General features: G+C 41.9%; 1 protein-coding gene across 3 annotated transcripts in view; it reads right to left on the bottom strand.

Annotated features, from left to right (window-relative positions):
* Positions 1–16,339, bottom strand: part of STS (steroid sulfatase) — a 345,407-nt gene that overhangs the window by 130,343 nt on the left and 198,725 nt on the right. For all 3 annotated transcript variants that reach the window (XM_073565968.1, XM_073565969.1, XM_073565967.1), the window contains one exon: positions 1,704–1,825. In XM_073565968.1, the coding sequence (XP_073422069.1) occupies positions 1,704–1,825 (122 nt within the window). The remainder of the gene's footprint in view (positions 1–1,703; positions 1,826–16,339) is intronic.

The following is a 16,339-nucleotide window of genomic DNA, read 5'->3' as shown; positions in this document are numbered from 1 at the left end:
TCTGGAGTAAGCTCCATTCTGCTCCCATATCTCTGGAGTAAGCTCCGTTCTGCTCCCATATCTCTGGAGTAAGCTTGGTTCTGCTCCCATATTTATGCAGCAAGCTCCTTACTGATCCCACAGCTACATACCAGTCTATTTTTAAAGCCTGTTATCTCTGCTGCTTTAATGCAGTGGCCAGAGATAAGCAGGGAAAATGAGGGCCACCGCAACTCGAGGGCCACTGCATTGTGATTGCACCCCAGGCTGAAAAGTGCCAGCCAGCCCCTGAGAGTTTTGATTCATTTTCCCCCCAAAAAATTGACTTTCTGTTTCATTTTTAATGCTATCCTCATGTATTGAATCTAAAATTGTTTAAATTTACAGGAACTTATGAATCCACAAATAATCTAGGCACTCATATTTATTAGGCACCTTTTACACATTAAACACAAACAAAGAGAATATTTGATCTCGAGGTTCAAACATTAAAGAAACTCAGCAAGGAAAATTATTGCACCTGATGATGGAACTGAAAGGGGAATACATGTTTGAATGATGGAAAGAACATATGCCACAACATTCCAGTGTTCTTGAGGGTGTTCTTGTCAGGAACATGTAAATATTATACATAGAAGCCCTGAGGCTACATTCACATCTCGCTCACAGGGCCATTCACTGTAATAATACAGAAGGAGTCACTGTGAGCTCTGTTGAACATCATTTCTGGCCATTTGAGGTGGGCTTCAAGATGCGGTTGACTGTAATTTTGTGCACATCTCAAATAGGCTCAAACTGCTGAAAATGTCCTACAGAACATTATTATAGACAATGGCTTCAGACATAAGCCACAAGAGAGCCATTGACCGTAGGCTGAAATGTGATGTGTGCAAAACCTTTCACCCAATTACCCTGTTAGTGCATACACTCGCATCTCATTTTCCAGGGCTTCAGACATAAAAACCACAGGAGCCACAGGCTAAACTGTGATGTGAACATAGCCTAAGTTTGAAGGATTTAAATTAGAACATATTTTATGGTTAACATTGATTTCACTGTTGTGTAATACAAGGGAGGAAGGTTCCCTCCATAGCGGTATCCCCCAGGTCAGCCAGATTCATAAGTCGGGTTTCGCCGACCGAAACCTGACCACAGCGTGAAGTCGGCCATGCCGTCGGCAAAACAAGCGCCAAAGTCAGATTTCCCAGAATGCTTGCACGTGACTTTTTTCAGCCACTGAGCAAGGACGTACACTGTGGGCAACGAGATGACATGTGCAGCGTCCAGCGAGAGAGAGAGATTTCACGCACTTTAAAAAAGCGGTCCGGCATGTAGGTGTGTTTACTGTCCTCCACTCCCTGCTGACCATGCTTCCCCATTGACTTGCATTGGGTTTCGTGTTTCAGTCCGACCTTTGACTTTTCCCGATAGTCGGCCGATTTCGTTTGACTCGACTTTTGAGAAAGCCGACTCGACCCTAAAAAAGGCAAAGTCGCTCATCTCTAGTCTTAAGGATAATACTCTGCCAAATGGAAGTGTCCAGTCATGAATAGCTAACCCACAGAAAAAAAGAGGATATTTTAAAAAAATGTTAATAATAAAACTAAAAGTCAGGTTTTGACGTTTTAAGAGTTAGAGAGGCATTTTTCTTATTGTTTAAAGAATGACCATTTTATTTACTTAATATATAAATATTTTATTTAGAAACATAAAAGCCGACTTACTGTTTCTTTGATTCCACCTTACTGCATTTAAATATGCATTACAGTAATGGAATAGGAATTCATGTTCTGATATAACACTTTTTCCTTGAATTAAGGGCATCAGGTCCAATCCATCGATAAGCCTGAAACAAAAAGAAAATGTAAGACAACATAAGAGATAAAGAGAAAAGGTAGGACAATATTTATTAATGTGTTCTGAATTAACATAAAAAATTCTGTTCTAATATAGTGTTTTCATGTAAGTGTATTTTGCGAAGCCAACAATTATTCTACCAGTTAGCATCACACAATACATGAAAAGACGAAATTATGGTGGTGGATTATTGCTGTTATTATTGTTTTCAGGCTATTATATGCATAGAATAGTTTTACTTTAATAATACACATATAGATATATATATGTATATATATATATATAAATTTAGCACAGCACAGTAAAAATAGGGTGGTTTCATAAGCACATACCAAACCTTATGAAAAAAAAAGTTTAAGCAGCACTCCATGATGCAAAAATAAGGTGCTCTTTATTGGCCCATGTGGCGACGTTTCGGTCCTAGGTGCGGACCTTTCTGACAACTTTTTTGACACATATATATATTTATATATATACACATGTCTCTTGTAAAAAAAAAAATTGCTTTTGGCTACATGGAAAATTTATTAAGGAGTCTTTCCCCTTATTTACTTAGGATGTATTAAAACTGTCATAAGTCCTCTCCCTGCCTTTTATCCAGGTTTGCACGTCGAGTCCGCTTTTTTCCTGGCAGATAATGGCTGAAGTATTTAGCCATTATATGCCTTTAAAGGGGGCTTTACACATAGCGATATCGCTAAAGCGTCACCGATTTTGTGACGCAGCAGCGATATTGCTAGCGATATCGCTACATGTGATACTCACCTCCGACCGGCTCCCCCGCTGGCTATCGCTGATCGCGTGAGATCGTCCATGTCCATTTCTCGTCGTTGGCTTCCTGCAGGCGCCGACGAGCAAGCTATGGATGCGGGCAGAAGACGGCGGACATCGCTTCGTCTGAAAGGTAAGTACGACCGCCGAGCATTGGTACATCGCTGGTGAGATCTGCCTGTGTGGCAGCTCACTAGCGACCATTTAGCGATGCACCAGCGATCCTGACCGGGTTGTATCGTGCTCGGGATTGCTGGTGCTTCGCTAAATGTAAAGGGGCCTTAACAGCCGAGGGTGGAGCAAAGCTCTGCTCGCAGCTGTTAATCTGATAAATGCTTCTGTCAATCTGGGACAGCAGTATTAATTGCATGCCAGTAGTGGGGGGCATCATTTTATCCTCTCATCGGCACTCCCATGATGTGATGAGTGCTCCCTTGTGTCTGTCATCACGGTACTCCTATGAAAACCAGCCCGTGGCTGCTATTTATACGAGACTGAGATTTTTTGCTATATACAGCAATGCAGTGGCATTGCTAAAGGTTCAAGTCCCCTAAGGAGACTAACACATACAGTAACAAGTGAAAAAAAGTTTAAAAAAATATGAAAAAAATAAACTAAAGTTCATTTTACCTCCTTTTTCCCCAGACATTAATAATTACAAATATATACAGTAAACACTGTATATAGATATATATTTGGCATCACTGAGTTTGTAACAGACAGATTGATTAATGTTATAATGAGGGAAAAAAATCAAAACTCCAGAATTGCAGTTTTACAGCTGCTGCAACAGCAGAAAAAGGTGTAATAACAGGAAGTCAAAACATTGTATATACTCCAATATGCTATGAATTAAAACGTCACCTCAAAGTGCTAAAAACAAGCCATCACACAGCCCCATATCCGAAACATTGAAAAAGTTATGGCTCTCAGAAAATGGCGAGACAAGCTAAAAAAAAAATTTCTTCCAAATTTCTGAATTTTTTTCACTACTTAAATATAAACAAAAAATATGCATGCTTGGTATCTGCATACTTAGATTGACCTGGAGAATCATATTGCCAGGTCAGTTTTACCATAAAATCAACACTGTAAATAAAAAAAAAGCAACTGCAGATTTGCACTTTGTTTGCTTTTTCTCCATACTTTTAATTTTTTCCCACTTTCCAGTATACATGAAAAAATGAATGGTGTCATTGAAAAGTAAAACTCATCCCACAAAAAACAAGCCCTCACATGGCTATCTCTATATACTGTACAAAACTGAATGTGTGTGTGTGTGTGTGTGTGTGTGTGTATCACCAACCAATCATGAAGCATCTTTCATTTCACCAGAGCTGTTCAAAAGAAGCTGAGCTGTGATTGGTTGCTATGAGCAACAGTTTACCTTGCAACCAATCACTAAGCATCTCTCATTTCACCAGAGCTGGTTAAAAGAAGCTGAGCTGTGATTGGTTGCTATGAGCAGGTTTTCCCACTCCACAACACCTCAGCAGACACTGACATATAGAGAGAAATCTAGCATCCCTGGGAACATAAGCTCCCAGCCATTGTCTGCCTCCCAGACAGGAGCACAGAGCACATGACAGAAATGAATCACCTCCTCCCATTCCCATATACACATCCTCCATCCCATAGGCACATCTTCCCTCTTAAAGGGATCTCCGAGGTATGGAAGTCAGGGCAAATCCATCCAGCGCTTTGGTTTTGACCCCAGGCCTCACTTAGAGGGATCCCCGGTATGGAAGTTAGGATCGTTCCACTCAGCTCTGTAGTTCTGACCCCAGGATCTCTTAAAGGGATCATTGGTATACAAGTTAGGGCAAATCCACTCAGCGTTTTGGTACTGACCCCAGGCCTTTCTTAAAGGCATCTCTGGTATGGAAAGGAGGGCAAATCCATCCAGTGCTTTCGTTCTGACCCCATGCCTGTCTTAAAAGGATCCCCAGTATGGAAGTCAGGGCAATTGCCTTCAAATGCTCTGGTACTCACAGGCTCTCTTAAAGGGATCTCTTGTACAGAAGTTAGGGCAAATCCCTCAGCGCTCTGATTCTGACCCCAGGGTTCTATTAAAAGGATCATTGGTATGCAAGTCAGGGCAAATCCATCCAGCACTCTAGTTCTGATCTCAGGCTTTATTAAAGGGATTCCCGGTATGGAAGTTAGGGCAACTCCACTCAGCACTCTGGTTCTTACCCAAGGTCCCTCTTAAAGGGATCCCTGGTATGGAAGTGAGGGCAAATCCACTCTGCACTTTGGTACTGACCCCTTGCCTCTCTTAAAGGGATCCCCGGTATGGAAGTCAGGGCAATTACCTTCAAATGCTCTGGTACTGATCCCAGGCTCTCTTAAAGGGATCTCCTGTACGGAAGTTAGGGCAAATCCCTCAGCACTCTGATTCTGACCCCAGGGTTCTATTAAAGGAATCATTGGTATGCAATTCAGGGCAAATCCACTTAGTGCTCTGGTTCTGATCCCAGGCTTTCTTAAAGGGATCTCTGGTATGGAAGTTAGGGTAAATCCCTCAGTGCTCTGATTCTCACCCCAGGCTTCTATAAAAGGGATCAATGGTATGGAAGTCAGGGCAAATCCACTAAGCACTCTGGTTCTGACGCCAGGCCTCTCTTAAAGAATCCCTGGTATGGAAGTTAGGACCGTTCCACTCAGCACTCTGGTTCTGACCCCAGGCTGATGGGATGATGTGGGATATTAGGGGTAGTAGTCCGGTGGCTCTGGCTGATGGGATGATGTGGGATATTAGGGGGAGTAGTCCGGTGGCTCTGGCTGACGGGATGATGCGGGATATTAGGGGTAGTAGTCCAGTGGCTCTGGCTGATGGGATGATGTGGGATATTAGGAGTAGTAGTCTGGTGGCTCTGATGGGATGATGTGGGATATTAGGGGTAGTAGTCCGGCAGCTGTGACGGGATGATGTGGCATATTAGTGGTAGTTGTCCGTTGGCTCTGGCTGACAGGATGATGTGGGATATTAGGGGTAGTAGTCCAGCGGCTGTGACTGGATGATGTGGGATATTAGTGGTAGTTGTCTGGTGGCTCTGACTGATGGGATGATGTGGGATATTAGGGGTAGTAGTCAGGTGGCTTTGACAGGATGATGTGGGATATTAGGGGTAGTAGTTCTGGCTCTGGGTGACGGGACGATGTGGGATATTAGGGGTAGTTGTCCGGTGGCTCTGGCTGACGGGTTGATGTGGGATATTAGGGGTAGTAGTCCGGCAGCTGTGACGGGATGATGTGGGATATTAGTTGTAGTTGTCCGGTGGCTCTGGCTGATGGGATGATGTGGGATATTAGGGGTAGTAATCCGGTAGCTCTGGCGGACGGGGTGATGTGGGATATTATAATGAAGGTGCCTATGCGGAGTGGGCGGGGCTCTACACTCAGCTTTATATATAGATATAATCATTATATTGTGAGCCCCATCGGGGACAGTGATGATAATGTGTGCAAACTGTAAAGCGCTGCGGAATATGTTAGTGCTATATAAAAATAAAGATTATTATTATTATAATTTGTTATAACTATCCATAGTTAGTAACTATGCCCAGGCAGCGCCGGGCTCTTCAGCTAGTATCGACATAAAAATGAAAAAACTTATGGCTCTTTCAAATATGGGGAGGAAGAAACAAAAATGAAAAAAAAAGTTAAATATATTACTCCTGAAATGGTTAAAGATTTTGTTCACTGCTTTAAAATTGATGGCCTATACATGGGATTGGTTACCAATGTCTGATCGGTGAAGGTGACATCCGACTTTGATCGCTGTACAGTAGACAGAATTGTGCTGTGCAGCGCCATAACTGGTCAGATCCAGTTGCCACTGACACCAATAACAACGGGGCTGTAGAGTGTTGCACTATAACCGATCAGACATTGATGAGTCCAAAAATGTTAAAGTAGTGAACAACCTCTTAAATCCTTGCTGCTGTTTTTTATGGCTCAGAGAAGTAATTGAATAGCATCCCCTAACATGTAAAAAAGCACCAGACAATCTGCTGCATCCACCATAGTTTTAACACTGATCTCTGCCATTTTACCCTGTAGCTGTTGCTGTCAATTGCGACATCAGAATATAGATAGTTAACTAAGGGAAAAGGGATGCATATTTAATCCTATCATGACCTCGTGATTGCAATCATGGGACTCAATAGTTGCCATGGCATCCTTAATCCAAAAAATGACTTTGGGGTATGGTGGACTGTTAGGTCATTAACAGGGCCTAACAGGCTGTGTTAATTTGAAACTGATGTGTCTCATGCTCTGCAGTACAGAGTATTTCAATGAGTGAGGTCAGCATATTTCAAGTGAAAACTGCTCAAATCACCTAGCAGAAAGAATAAAAAAAAACACAACTAATCATAACACAATTACAAAAAATATATTTCCACTCAAAATGCAGCTTTTGTGTAAAAACAAATTTAAACAAAAAAGGTACACACACTGTAATTGGTATCATCGCAAACAATAAAACTGTCACATTTGTCACACATGGTGAACATCACAAAGATAAAATAAACATAAAAACATGTCAAAAATGTAACTTTTCCATCATACTCATCTAGAGCACCATGGAATCAATAGTGGTGTCAAAGTGAATTATAATAATAATGATAATAAAGGTATCCTATGAAAAAAGGCCACATATAGCTCTGTAGGCAAAAAAAATAAAAAAAGTTATGGCCAATGGCACGACTAGAGTCCTATGGGTCCAGGTGCAAAATTTTGGCTGCGGCCTCTACTAGCATTTTGGTCAAATCTATGAGCCCCTGTAATAATGTACTCCATCCTGGCTCCTATCCTGTAATAAATCTCCAGTCCTGTAATAATTTCCCCAGTCCTGACCATATAGTGTAATTTTGGTCCCCATTCTGAGGACATTACTGGGACAAGTGGGCATATTTTCAAATTCACTCTGAAACATTCACTGCATTATTTATTCTTTAAAACAACAGTGGGGCCAAAATAGGCAATGCTCTCATAGATTAATTTATAGAGGGATATATATTCAAAAAGTGGGTAGTTGAGGTTTTTTATTTCTGATCTAGCATGTTAGAGGATCTGCAAACTCTTGATAAAATCTGGGTTCCAAAAGTGAGATAACTCTTCTTTCTTCTGGGTCCTGCTGAAATCTACCAGCAGTTTTTACTGACATTTAAGGTATCACACATATGGAAGAAATTGCCTAACAAATAATGTTGTCCATTTTCTCCTATTTTTCCTTGTAAAAGTGGAAAAATTGCATCTAATATAACATTTTAGTGGTAAAATGGTTTGTGGAAAAAAAAACATTTTTACAACTGAAATATTATATTAGTTGCAAAATTTTCAGATTCACAAGGGGTAATACCGTAGGAGAAAATGGACACAAAACAAAGTATTTTCTCCCAAACGTGGTGATACCCAACATGTGATTGTAAATTACTCTAAACTACTGTACTGTTTAGTCACATGTTAGGTAGGGGTGATTGAGCGTGCTTGCCACTGCTTGATTGAGCATACGGTGCTTGGGCATGCTGGTTACTCAATTGAGTATCGTGGGTGCTCGCTCATGCCCACACAGCATGTTTGATGCCTATTAGACAGCCAATGAACATGTGGAGCTTCTGCCATGCACGGTAATTCCGTAGCAATGTTGGCTATTGGCATTACTCTGATTGGATGGCCACATCACGTCATGGGGTCTTATGTAAGATCCAGCAATGGGATGCTCTGCACATTGTGTTCAGGAACAGTTCAGGGAGAGTTTTTGCAGGAGGGAGATAGTTTAGAGCAGGGATATAGTCAGGGTTTAGTAATCTTGCTATTACAGTACTTGTTTAATGCTGCATTAAAACAACAGTCCTTTTCAGGGCTAAATATCTTCATTTTTGTAATAAAACCAATGTTACTTGCATTCTGATCAGGGAAATCTTAGTTATTAGAGGTATATAGGCAGGGTTTAATATTTAAATTGCAGTTCTTGTATACCACCACTGCTGCTGCTGCTACACCACTAAAATAATAGTCCTTGTCAGAGCTAAATATTTTTTTCCCTATTAGTACTGGAAAGATTTCAGGGATATATACCTAATTTAAAATGCGTAAGACGTGCAGTAAGGGACAGGCAGGTATACATGCTTCTGAGGGTGCACCCAGAGGCTGAGGCCATGAGACAGGTAACACTGTGCCTGCTGTAGGAGCACAACAAACATGCTAAACCACGAGACCTACTTTGCACTGGAGTGCAGGAACGGCTCTTGCAGCCAGAAAAGTGCATACAGGTGGTCAGTTGAATAGCAGATAATACTTTCAGTATTTTGGCCAACACCACCCTGTCTTCGACATGGTCCAGTTTCACTTGCCAAGAGTTTTGGAGCCCATAATCCTCACCCAGATCCTTCTTCCTTCCACCATGGTGAGTTGCTGGAGATAATACTCCAAGGAGCTCTTTATATTTCCATTTATTGATTTTGGCCTCTCGCTCTGCATATTTCAAGAGGGACATGAGAAGCTTGTGTGTAGAGATGCCTATATATTTGCATAGTCACGGAAAGACGAATACAACAGTGGGGAATAGCAATTAGTGTCTCAAAAGGTAGGTGAAGAGACACAGTAGGAAACAAGTGATGTTGTTAAGTCAACAAGTCAGAAGGAGGACCAGACAGCAGAAGTGGAAGATGAGGTGGTAAACAATGAAGTCACTAACTAGAGATGAGCGATGAGCGATGAGCGGTTTGGATCACGATCACTGAATATTATCATTTTTAATTGCCGAATATTAGCTGATTATAGTTAAATGCCATTGGAGTCAGTGGGAGGCAAAGCAAACGCATACACAAACCAAACGCTGGTGTTTCCCACACTGTGCAACAGCTTAGGAAACACTGGCCTGGCGGTTCTGATCGGCGGTAATGTCATCACCTATAGCTTGTCACTGCAGCCAGATCGCTGCAAGGTAATGCTGTCAGATGTAGGCTGACATTCCTATAACCTGTCTAACGTCAGTGCAAGTGCATTTTGAAAATTTCTATTGGCACTGGTGCTGACGGCAGTTAGGTGAAGTGAGTTCATTGACTGAACTCCCAGGACCTTTCTGACCTCACCGCAAGTGAGAACATTCTCATGCTCTTGGTGACATCAAACAGTTTAAAAGAGTTCACCACAAGACACTGAGCAGCGGTAGCAGACTCTGCTGCATGTCAGGCTGTATGGTCGCATCATGTAATCATGCAGCCTGCCATCTAGATGTAGTAGAGCTAAACCCGTTGTGGGACAAATGGATTATCATCTTCTCAGTGGACAGGTGAGAAATATTGTTTGTTATTTTAATTTTCTTGCAGGGGACAATGGCATCACTGGAATGGGTGATGCAGTAAGTATGGTTTAATTAAGATTTATTAAATGAGTCTGTGTCATTCTTTCAACTAAAGGACTTTATTCTGGGTGTGCGTGTTTTTATACAACATGACTATGGGATAGTAATGGGAGCATCTTATAGACGCCTCTCCATTACTAACCTTGACTTGATGTCACCTTATAATTAGTGTTGAGCATTCCGATACCGCAAGTATCGGGTATCGGCCGATACTTGCTGTATCGGAATTCCGATACCGACATCCGATATTTTTTCAATATCGGGCATCGGAATCGGAAGTTCAAAGTTGATTGACAGCCGAAATGAAGTCATCATGATGCGCGGTGTGTGCGCATCATGATGCGCCGTCATTTCGGGCCTTCCGGGGGTCTCTGCCGGCCTGCCGGGGGGGCTGTGCCGGCCTGCCGGGGGGCTGTGTGGACTGCCCGGGGTCTGTACCGGCCTGCCGGGGGGCTGTGCCGGCCTGCCGGTGGTCTGTGCACCCTGTGGGGGTTTGTACCGGCCTGCCGGGGGGCTGTGCTGATGTCCGGGGGTCTGTGCAGGCATCTTCCGATGGGACTACAAGTCCCATCTGGCGATGCCTGCTACCATGACAGTGATTGACACATTAGCCAATGATGGGACAGTAGTAGTCCCATCATCCGGCTAATGTGTTAAATGTTTAAAAAAAATAAATAAATACTACATACATACTACATGCATGCTACATACATACCACATATATACTACATACATGCTACATACATACTACATGCTACATACATACTACATATATACTACATGCATGCTACATACATACTACATGCTACATACATACTACATACATACTACATGCATGCTACATACATACTACATATATACTACATGCATGCTACATACATTCTACATGCTACATACATACTACATACATACATACTACATGCATGCTACATACATACTACATGCTACATACATATTACATACATACTACATGCATGCTATATACATACCACATATATACTACATACATACTACATGCATGCTACATACTACATGCATGCTACATGCTACATACATACTACATATATACTACATACTACATGCTACATACATACCACATATATACAGTACTACATGCTACATACATACTACATACATACTACATGCATGCTACATACATGCTACATACATACATACTACATACATACTACATGCATGCTACATGCATACTACATGCTACATACATACCACATATATACTACGTGCATGCTACATACATGCTACATACATACTACATACATACTACATGCATGCTACATACATACTACATGCTACATACATACCACATATATACTACATAAATACTACATACATGCTACATACATACTACATGCATGCTACATACAATACATTCATACAATACATACATAGACATACAGTACATATAACATAGAGTAACATACTTACCAATACTTGTCACATTGTTCCCCGAAGCCATTGTCGTCTACGGAATAAATATTAACATAACAAACCACAAAAATACTCACCCATGATCCGAAGCAGTCCACGAGTGTGTCCCACGACGATCTTGGGTAGAGAACTGCAGCATCAGCTGATGCTGCCCCTCTCTATGGGCTGCAGGAATCCAATGACGGAAGGTAGGTATCCTTCCGCAATGTATTTCTCCGCCACTTAAAAAAAAAATCCCTAGTCTCACTTTATGGTAAAAGCTGTGTGGGAAATTATGTAGCATGTAGCATGCATGTAGTATATATGTAGTATGTATGTAGTATGTATGTAGCATGTAGTATGTATGTAGCATGCATGTAGTATATATGTACTATGTATGTAGCATGTAGTATGTATGTAGCATGCATGTAGTATGTATGTATGTAGTATTTTTTTTTTTAAGTGGCGGAGGAATACAGAGCGGAAGGATACCTACCTTCCGTCATTGGATTCCTGCAGCCCGTAGAGAGCGGCAGCATCAGCTGATGCTGCAGTTCTCTACCCAAGATCGTCGTGGGACACACTCGTGGACTGCTTCGGATCATGGGTGAGTATTTTTGTGGTTTGTTATGTTAATATTTATTCCGTAGACGACAATGGCTTCGGGGAACAATGTGACAAGTATTGGTAAGTATGTTACTCTATGTTATATGTACTGTATGTCTATGTATGTATTGTATGAATGTATTGTATGTAGCATGCATGTAGTATGTATGTAGCATGTATGTAGTATGTATGTAGTATATATGTGGTATGTATGTAGCATGTAGTATGTATGTAGCATGCATGTAGTATGTATGTAGTATTTATGTAGCATGTAGCATGTATGTAGCATGCATGTAGCATATATGTAGCATGCATGTAGTATGTATGTAGTATGTATGTATGTAGCATGTAGCATGTATGTAGCATGCATGTAGTATGTATGTAGTATGTATGTAGCATGTAGTATATATGTGGTATGTATGTAGCATGTAGCATGCATGTAGTATATATGTAGTATGTATGTATCATGTAGTATGTATGTAGCATGCATGTAGTATGTATGTAGCATGTAGTATGTAGCATGCATGTAGTATGTATGTAGTATATATGTGGTATGTATGTAGCATGTAGTATGTATGTAGCATGCATGTAGTATGTATGTAGTATGTATGTAGTATGTATGTAGCATGTAGTATGTATGTAGCAAGCATGTAGTATATATGTAGTATGTATGTAGCATGCATGTAGTATGTATGTAGTATGTATGTAGCATGTAGTATGTATGTAGCATGCATGTAGTATATATGTAGTATGTATGTAGCATGTAGTATGTATGTAGCATGCATGTAGTATATATGTAGTATGTATGTAGTATGTATGTAGTATGTATGTAGCATGTATGTAGCATGCATGTAGTATATATGTAGTATGTATGTAGCATGCATGTAGTATATATGTAGTATGCATGTAGTATGTATGTAGCATGTAGTATGTATGTAGCATGCATGTAGTATATATGTACTATGTATGTAGCATGTAGTATGTATGTAGCATGCATGTAGTATGTATGTATGTAGTATTTTTTTTTTTTTACATTTAACACATTAGCCGGATGATGGGACTACTACTGTCCCATCATTGGCTAATGTGTCAATCACTGTCATGGTAGCAGGCATCGCCCAATGGGACTTGTAGTCCCATCGGACGATGCCTGCACAGACCCCCGGACATCAGCACAGCCCCCCGGCAGGCCGGTACAGACCCCCACAGGGTGCACAGACCCCGGGCAGTCCGCACAGCCCACCGGCAGGCCGGCACAGACCCCCGGCAGGCCGGCAGAGACCCCCGGAAGGCCCGTACAGACCCCCGAGAGGCTGTACAAGGGCAGGAAAGGGTTTTTCCAATTCCGATACCGGAAGTCTCATAGACTTGAATGGGACTTCCGGTATCGGCATCGGCGATACCGATACTTTTTTTAAAGATCGGCCGATCCATTCCGATCCGATATTTTGAAGTATCGGACGGTATCGCTCAACTCTACTTATAATACAAAGATTACATCAACCCCCAACTATTACCCCACTTGCCACTGCTACAGGACAAGTGGGAAAAGCAAGGCTAAGTGCCAGAATTGGCGCATCTTATAGATGTGCCTTTTCTATGGCAGCTGAGGACTGATGTTTTTAGCCTGGGGGATCAATATCCATGGCTCCTTCCTAGGCTATTAATATCAGCCGGCAGCTGTGTGCCGAGCCATTGCCGGTTATGGGTACCCTACGTAATTTTTTGGGAGGTCCCCTATTTTATACCCATTTAAGGCTAAGTATACAGCTGTGAGTCGATATTAATAGCCTGGGAAGCTCCATGTTTATTACCCCCTTCCCAGGCTATAAACATCTGCCTCCAGCTGTCAGTTTTCCCTCTGCTGGTTAAAAAAATTATGTGGAAGACTACACCATTTATTTCAGGAAAATATTTTAATAATTAAATACATGTACAGCATGCTGCACATACACTATGAATTGTATATGTCACTGATACACATATACTATCTATTCTATGTGCATATATCTATTCTATTCTTTCCTGTCCGGGTCCTGCTGTGATTTTACTGTACGCATCTGCTGAATTGCCGACTTTTTATCTATCTATCTATCTATCACCTACTTTAAAATACTTTAGTGGCAACGCAATTATTTTCATGCACTTTTAGCGAATGTTACCGATTTTTACCGATTTTATGAAAATTTGCTTGTGTTTCCAATCACGAATCCGAATGTGCCATATTCTTGCCAAATTTATGCTTGGCAATCACTTTCAGAACATATTTGCTCATCTCTAGAGGGAACTACAGGACTGCATCAGGCAGGAAGAGGAAATGGTGTGGCCAGAGGGAGAAGGTGGGCAACTTTTCCCCAGAGAACCCACATGCATCAATTTCCCAGGCCAAGGGTTAGATGTTCCCCAGTCTGTTGCATTTTTAAAGAAAGTGCAGACAATAAACGAATGGTCATTTGCAACCTGTGCTATACCAAAATGAGAATGGGCCTGACCACTTTCAGCCTGACCACCTGCCCAATGCGTGGGTCCACAATCAGTGTCTGCCTCATTCCCTGTCATGACACAGGCGCAGATGCTTCCTACCCTGCACCTGTCGTTGGACATTTGCAAGCACCATCAGCAACCATGTCCAATTCTAATTCTCAGTGCAGCGTTCAGCTGTCCCTACAATTCCTGGAACACAAACATAAATACCCGGCCATCTACCCACAGGCCTAAACACTAAACTGCCACATTTCCAGACTGCTTGGCCTGGAAATGTTGCCGTTTAGACTTTTGGACACCTCATGTTGGCGGCTGTCCATCAGTACTCGGTCCCCAGCCACCACTATTTTTCCCACTGTGTTATCCTCGCCTCACAACAGCATGTGTAACATAACATCACCAACACATGGACAAGTGCTTGTGTATAAGTACACTACATTTCCCTCATGGCATACTAGGTGAACCTAGCGCAAGCCTGGATCGAGTCTGACATTGAGACTGCATACGTGTTACTGACACCGCGGATTGCTGGCCCTAGTAAAGTCAGGGTTTTCTCCACTTCCTACACCAGTTTCTGCACCCCCTCCTCCTCCTCTATCTCAGAATTGTCATCCATATCAGTCACAAGCTGGAAGCACTGCAGCACTGCCTCTGTTAATCGGCAACAGGCTCTGCTGAAACTAATTTAAGGGACAAAGATCTATCACCACAGAGTGATTGAAAGGTACAGACAGGCCAGACAGATCTGTGGCTTTCTACGCTGAATCTACAACCAGGCATAGTCATATGTGATAATGGCTATAACCTGGTGGTGACATGAAGCTTGGCAAGCTTGCACACATACAATGCCTCGCCTACGTGCTCAATTTAGTGGTTCAGCAGTTTCTGAAAACCTTTCCTGAGCTATTTGTGAAGGTACGCCGTGTGCTGCCCATTTCCGCAAGTAAGCTTTGTGAGCAGCAGAGGGAAGTAGTTATCAGCTACAACATGCCCATTGGTATTCTGGTCAGCTTCTGCACATAATAGATGAAGAGTGGGAATGAATGTGAGGTTCTGCAAAACTTTCAGGAACCAACCAAGATGATGAGCGGTGATATAGCGAAACCATCCTGCTTCAGTATCTACTCAAACACATGCTGCTCACAATTAAAGAGGAAGCTTTGCATGTGGACCAAGTGGAGATGGAGGAAGAAAGTACAAAGGTTGATACTACCCTGCCCATCCTCATTTTATCTTTACAGGCTGAGGAGGAGGAGGAACAAGAGATGGTTGAGATGGTTGCCTGCACTACAGAGAGTACTACCCACACCAGTTTCATCCCTTCTGTTCAGCATAAATGGCCTGAAGAGGAGGATGAACAGGAAAGGGAAGAAGAGAAGCAAAATCATCCTACTGGTGGTAACAGGGAAGTCTTGCCTGTTTGGAGTTGGGCACACAAGGCTGACTTTATGTCGCACTACTTTTCCCGTGACCTTTGCATTACACACATTTTGGGCAACACAGATTACTGGTTGTCTACCTTTCTTCATCCATGTTACAAGGAGAACTTTCCAACTCTTCCTGCGATGGAGACGGCAAGTAAAATGGTGCAATATCACCGTACAAAGGGTAATAAGGTACCATCAGAACTAAGCAGTTTACCGAAGTATGTACCCAATTTTTCAAATAATTCATATAAAACGTAACTTTTAATACACTGCTCAAAAAATAAAGGGAACACTTAAACAACAGAATATAACTCCAAGTCAATCAAACTTCTGTGAAATCAGACTGTCCACTTAGGAAGCATCACTGATTGACAATCAATTTCACATGCTGTTGTGCAAATGGAATAGATAA

Source organism: Dendrobates tinctorius, unplaced genomic scaffold (assembly GCF_039654945.1).
Source record: "Dendrobates tinctorius isolate UK_male_01 unplaced genomic scaffold, ASM3965494v1 ptg000016l, whole genome shotgun sequence".
Taxonomy (NCBI): domain Eukaryota; kingdom Metazoa; phylum Chordata; class Amphibia; order Anura; family Dendrobatidae; genus Dendrobates; species Dendrobates tinctorius.
The sequence above is the reverse complement of the archived record's forward strand: the minus strand, read 5'-3'. Positions and strand labels throughout refer to the sequence as shown.